The following is a 6791-nucleotide window of genomic DNA, read 5'->3' as shown; positions in this document are numbered from 1 at the left end:
ACAGAACAACTGTGTCAACTCTTGAAACTGTGCCTGCAGTCAACCTACTTCACATATGGGGAGCAAGAGGACAGTGGACCCATACTGAGAGATTGTTTTGATCGAACAGACTGGCAGGTTTTCAGAGAAGCTGCTGAAGATGGAGGTTCGCTTGATCTTGACCAATACACATCCTCAGTACTGGGTTACATTAGTACATGTACTGACACAGTCTCCACTATCAGAAATGTTAAAAGCTACCCAAACAGAAAACCTTGGCTAAATGCAGAGGTGCGTACCCTGCTGGAAGCCAGGAACACTGCCTTCAGGTCTGGAAATTCAGAGGAGCTGAGTAGGACAAGAAAAGAGCTGGTTGCTGGTATTAAGAGGGCCAAGGCCACATATGCAAAGAGGATCGAGGGTCAATTCATCTCACAAGACCCTCGGAGCATGTGGAGGGGCATTAAGTGCATAACAGATTATAAAGGAAGGAGTGAACAATGCCCCAAAGACCCATCTCTGCCTGATGCCCTCAACAAGTTCTATGCACGCTTTGAAGACCCGAACAGACCACCCAGCACCAGACTCACCTCTCCACCGGATGAAGAGCATCTCAGCGTGACCTCAGCAGAAGTAAGGAGTACCTTCAGGAGGATTAATCCGCACAAAGCAACTGGCCCAGACAACATCCCCGGAAAAGTGTTGAAGGAATGTGCTGATCAGCTCTGTGAGGTGCTGGCAGACATCTTTAACACCTCACTTACCCTGGAGACAGTTCCCACCTGCCTGAAGACTGCCACCAACATCCCAGTCCCAAAAAGCTCTACAGTGACTGGTCTGAATGACTATCGGCCAGTGGCCCTCACCCCGATAGTCGCTAAATGCTTCGAAAAACTGGTCATGACTCACATCAAAACAACCATCAACATCAACGAGGACCCTCATCAGTACGCATACCGTGAGAACCGATCAACAGAGGATGCAATCTCCTCTGTGGTCCACACTGCACTCAACCACCTGGAGCAGAAAAACTCTTACGTCCGTATGCTCTTTGTGGACTTCACATCCGCCTTCAACACCATGATCCCCCAAACCCTGATGGACAAACTATCCACACTAGGACTAAGCCCCTCCATCTGCAACTGGGTACTAGACTTTTTAACAAACAGACCACAGTTAGTGAGGATCCACAACCTCTCCTCCTCCACCATAACCCTCAGCACTGGCTCTCCTCAGGGATGTGTGTTGAGCCCCCTTCTGTTTACTCTGCTCACATATGATTGTGCAGCTACCCATCCAGGCTGTCACATTGTAAAGTTTGCAGATGATACAGCGGTGGTGGGATGCATCACAAACAATGATGAGTCCAGCTACAGGCAAGAGGTGGAACACCTGGAGAGCTGGTGCAGAGAGAATAACCTTCACATCAATGTGAAGAAGACAAAGGAGATGATTGTGGACTTCAGAAGGAACAAAAACACCTACACCCCCCTGAACATAAGAGGATCTGCGGTGGAAGTGGTCTCCAGCTACAAGTACTTGGGTGTACACATGAATGACAACCTCAGCTGGAGCAACAACACCACCAGCCTGATCAAGAAAGCTCATCAGAGACTCTACTTCCTCAGATGGCTGAGGCGAGCTGGTCTGGAAGCTCAGTCCTCACCTCCTTCTACAGGTGTGCAGTGGAGAGCATCCTGTGCTCCAGCATCAACGTGTGGCATGGAGGCTGCACGGCTGCAGAAAGAAAAGCTTTGCAGAGAGTGGTGAAGGCTGCACAGAAATCTGTTGGAATCAGTCTCCCCACCAACACAGACATCTACACCTCCAGATGAAGGAAGAGGGCCACCTGCATCATGAAGGACCCCACCCACCCAGCACACACACTTTTTGCCCCACTCCCCTCAGGAAGGAGGTTAAGGAGCATTAAGTGTCGAACCACTAGACTGAGGAACAGCTTCTACCCTGAGGCTGTTAGACTCATGAATCTCTAACTAGAATAATCTCTGTGAAAAAACATATCATGTTGCTGCTGATCTGTTTCAATGTTGCTGCTGATCTGTTTAAATGTTGATGTGTTCATGCGTGCACATCTGCTCACAGACTCATGTTCATGTTTGTGCTGATGTTCAATGTTTTATGTTATGAGTGCTTAGTGTATATTTAGTTGATGTTTTTCTTAGTTCATATCTTAGATGTTATTACTGTTTTTCTTAGACATTTTATTGTTGGATGTAACTGGGACCCCGTGTACATAATTTCGCTCCACCACATGTACCACATGAGGTGCAAATGACAATAAAGAAACTCTGACTCTGACTCTGACTCTGATATTATAGGCAGAAACATGGGTGTGCTATGGGGTCTCCAGTTTCTCCTATTGTTGCCAACCTGTACATGGAGGAGGTCGAAAAGAGAGCCTTGACGTCCTTTTCAGGGACACCACCAAGTCATTGGTTCAGGTATGTTGACGACACCTGGGTTAAAATTAAATCTCAGGAAGTCCAACATTTTACTGACCACATCAACTCTGTGGATAAATACATCAAGTTCACACGAGAAGATGTAAAAAATGGCAAGTTGGCTTTCTTGGACTGTGAGGTCTCAGTCTCTGATAGAGGACATTTGCAAACTGAGGTGTACCGCAAACCCACCCACACAGACCAGTATTTGCAGTTTGACTCCCATCACCCTTTGGAGCACAAGTTAGGAGTCATCAGGACTCTGTATCACAGAGCAGACAGCGTCCCCACTAGCTCAGGAGCCAGGCAGAAGGAGAAATCCCACACAAGACAGGCTCTAGAGCAATGTGGATATCCTAACTGGGCCTTCCTGAAAGCAGAGAAGAAACCCAAACAGGACTCCAGTCAGCCAACAGGTGAAAAGGAGGAACCCAGACCCAGACCAGTGGTCATTCCGTATGTTGAGGGAGTATCAGAGAAACTGAGACGTTTATTTTCTAAACATAACGTCCCAGTGGCTTTTAAACCCCAAAATACATTACGGCAAAGACTGGTTCATCCCAAAGATCCAGTCCCCCGGCACAAACAGAGTAATGTTGTGTATGCTGTTCAGTGTCAGGAGGGCTGTGATCAGTCTTACAACGGGGAAACAAAACAGCCACTTGCCAAAAGGATGGCCCAGCACAGAAGATCAACATCATCAGGCCAGGACTCTGCGGTCTACACTCATCTCCAGGCCAGTGGTCACTCTTTCAGGGATGAAGATGTTCACATCCTGGACAGAGAGGAACGATGGTTTGAGAGAGGAGTAAAGGAGGCCATCTTTGTGAAAAGAAACCGTCCATCATTAAACAGGGGTGGAGGCCTACGTTTTCAATTGTCCCCCTCTTACAATGCTGTGATTGCTAGTATCACTCAGCCCTCTGTGAATAGTAAACAGCCATCAGTGTGCTAATGATCCATTGTTAGGCTGATGGTCCTTCTTGAGCATGTGATCAGCTGGTTTTGGTTGTCAGCAGCAAAACTGGTTGATCCACTCTGAGAAGGTGCTATTTAAGAGACTGAGCTGAATACAGCTCCTCAGACTGAGGAAGTCTCTCGGATGAGGGACGAAACGTTTCTACATGTTTTGTTGTTTTGCTTTGTTTTGTTTTTTTGAATGTCCAGAGGACCAGATTTAACTTTTTTAACTTTTTGATACTTTTAGCAAACCTTTTGTCACTTTTAATTTTAATTACCTTTTGTTAATTTAAGCTTCGCTTTTGCTATTTCAGCTCTTAGCTAGCCTTTTCTTACTTATTTCTTCAGCTAGTCTTTTCGTACTTTAGCTGTAATGTTTTGCTAATTTAACTGAGACCTGATTTAACAAAGCGTGATGACAACAGTGGATAATAACGACAACAATAGACAAACATAAGAGGCATACAATTTTAATTTTTTTATCTTTTTACAAATTAAAATCAAATGGCAACCAAAAGGACAGTCAAAAGGAAAAAAATTGTGAAAAAGCAGCTAGATTATAAGGTGGTGTAGAAAACTAAAAACAGGAACATGTCTGCATTACTTCTTGCCAGGAACTTAGCAGATGTTTGAAGCCAGAGGTCAAAGGTCGAGAGCTTCAGATCTTTTTGCAAGATATTCCAGGAAACTGCAGCAGAGTAGTAGAAGGTCCTTTTGTCTAGTTCAGTCCTCACTGAGGAAACACTGCAGGTAATAATGTCCTGAGAGCGCACGCTGTAGCTGCACTCACGCAGAGACATGTAGGAGGAGATGTATGAAGGCAGCAGACCAAGAAGTGATTTAAGGATGAAAATGTACCTGTGGGAGGGTGTGCGTGACGTTAATAATGTCTAGTTAACAAGTTAATACAGGGTGCAGTGACAGGTACAGTAGTTACAGACAGTTATGAATCGGTACATTCGGTAATATTCTTCATATTTTTTACATAAAATGCTGTTTTTAATAGTTTAAAAGTGTGTTTTTATGAATAAGTCCAAACTGAGATTTAAGATGCCACAGGGAGCAGTTCTGATGTGACAAAAGTCTTAGCATGTATTCTTTTTGTGTGTTTTCCTGTTTTCAAATTGATGGTAAACAGTTCCAGGCAAATAAAGCATCTGAGCAGTAAGATTTTCCAGAATATGTCATTTGCTTGGGATCATCCTGGAACTAAACCACCAAGACCGGACTTCACATTGGACTTCTGTTGTGACTTGGCTTTATATAAATAAACTGAACTGAATTTAATTTAATTTAATTTGGCATGGGCAAGAGAAGGAGAATAAAGGTGGGGAATGTCGTGATGAAGTTTGCAAGTATTGTGATGACTCAACAAGTCACAGGCGAGACAAAGATTTCTCACCTAAATCCCACCAGGACAGGTCTGCTGCTGTAGGTGTTGAGCTTGTGAATGTCTACTTCCCCTCTGATCTTGTGGGCCAGGCTGACTGTGGTGTCTGTCTGGATAAGCTAATCAGACTTGGCTCTCAAAGATGGTGCCCCCAAGCTAACCCTAACCCTGCCAGGTGCTGGGCGCCATGGTGCTGCCCTGTCAACATCATTGTTTGTCGCCAGATCAAATCCGCCTGCAGATTTGGGATTTGCTGTAAAAATACTTTACTTTAATTTGTGTGTGGGGGTTACTTTGAAAATCACTTATTTTTTCCATGCCAGTTTTAAACTATCATCACCTTTTGTTGAATAAACATTAAAAATATACCTTGAACATAATGTTTCCCCCAAAACTCGTGTGGTCTGTTGGACGTATTTACACCTATATTTTGTAGTCTGAGGGTTTCACTACAATTTATTCACTGGGTCCTGGACTTCTTAACAAAAAGACCACAATCTGTGATGACCCACAACTTCTCGTCCTCCACCATAACCCAGCACTGGCTCCCCTCAGAGTTGTTTGCCGAGCCCTCTCCTGTTCACTCTGCTCATGTATGATTGTGCAGCTACCCATCCAGGCTGTCACATTGTAAAGTCTGCAGATGATATAGCGACGGTGGGATGCATCACAAACAATGATGAGTCCAGCTACAGGCCGGAGGTGGAACACCTGGAGAGCTGGTGCAAAGAGAACAACCTTCACATCAATGTGAAGAAGACGAAGGAGATGATCGTGGATTTCAGAAGGAACAAACACACCTACCCCCCGCCCCAAACATAGGAAGCTCTGCAGTGGAAGTGGTCTCCAGCTACAAGTACTTGGGTGTGCATCTGAACAACAACCTCAGCTGGAGCAACAACACCACCAGCCTGATGAAGAAAGCTCATCAGAGACTCTACTTCCTCAGGCGGCTGAGACGAGCTGGTCTGGAAGCTCAGTCCTCACCTCCTTCTACAGGTGTGCAGTGGAGAGCATCCTGTGCTCCAGCATCAACGTGTGGCATGGAGGCTGCACAGCTGCAGAAAGAAAAGCTTTGCAGAGAGTGGTGAAGGCTGCACAGAAGATGTTGGAGTCAGCCTCCCCACCATCACAGACAGGCCCTGAGTGGCCAATTGGGACGGTATGGAGAATTCCCGGTGGGCAGGTCTGATTTTTGGGCTGCAGGGCCGGCCCTCCCTGTTTTTCTTTTTAATTTTTAGAACTTTCTATTAACAACATATAAACACAGAACACACTACCGCTGCTCCTGTGCCACCCTGCCTCCACCGCAGGGCTGACCCCAGCAGCTCTTGTTTTTTTTTCTTTTTTACACAAGTCGGCTCCGCTGCGCAACCTGTCAATCAATCCAGTGGGCATGTCAGCAAATGACCAATCGATAACCTCAATTTGTCCCCAAGGTAGACGCCCCTTACGTGCAGATCTGAGGCTACAGCCTGGACGCTTTACAGTCAGAGGGGGTTTGTGAAAAATCACCAGAACAAAATGGCTAAACGGTGTCAGTGGAAAACAGGTAATACAGACACGTGTTACCCTGAGAGTTTAGAGAGTGGGATACAGTTTATTCTTTTTCAAAAATTAAACGGAGTTTGGGAAACGTAAAAAGCCGGGGGCCAACTCAATCAACTGAGCACAAGTTATAAACAGGAAGTAGCTACCACATGTTAATCTCTACGAACTGCAGGTAAATCCTCCTTTTTCTGTCACAATTACATTGTATGTTTAATGGTTAAATTAAAGGTTAATGTTTAATTCAGGTTATGTTTATTTGTCATATGCAGGTTAACACAAGGTTAACAGTACAATCAAATATTCAGGATGAGAAAAACTGATTTGACTCACTAAAACAATGAACAAACAAACAAGAAATACTAAAGCATTCAATAAGGGTACAACATAAAGTACCAAAAAGTGAAAAGTAAATACAATATTTACAAGGTCCTAAAAAAAACAGTAAACAA

At 44.7% G+C, this 6791-nt stretch overlaps 1 protein-coding gene across 1 annotated transcript in view; it reads left to right on the top strand.

Annotated features, from left to right (window-relative positions):
- Nucleotides 1-6257, top strand: part of dand5 (DAN domain family, member 5) — a 13750-nt gene extending 7493 nt beyond the window's left edge. Inside the window, exon 3 of the mRNA XM_037697756.1 lies at nt 6231-6257. Coding sequence (XP_037553684.1) covers nt 6231-6257 — 27 coding nt within the window. The remainder of the gene's footprint in view (nt 1-6230) is intronic.
- Nucleotides 6258-6791: the final 534 nt, after the last annotated feature.

The sequence above is a fragment of the Nematolebias whitei genome, chromosome 3, assembly GCF_014905685.2.
Source record: "Nematolebias whitei isolate Nwh7 chromosome 3, NemWhi1, whole genome shotgun sequence".
Lineage (NCBI taxonomy): Eukaryota > Metazoa > Chordata > Actinopteri > Cyprinodontiformes > Rivulidae > Nematolebias > Nematolebias whitei.
Note: the sequence above shows the minus strand (reverse complement) of the source record. Positions and strands in the feature narration are given on the sequence as shown.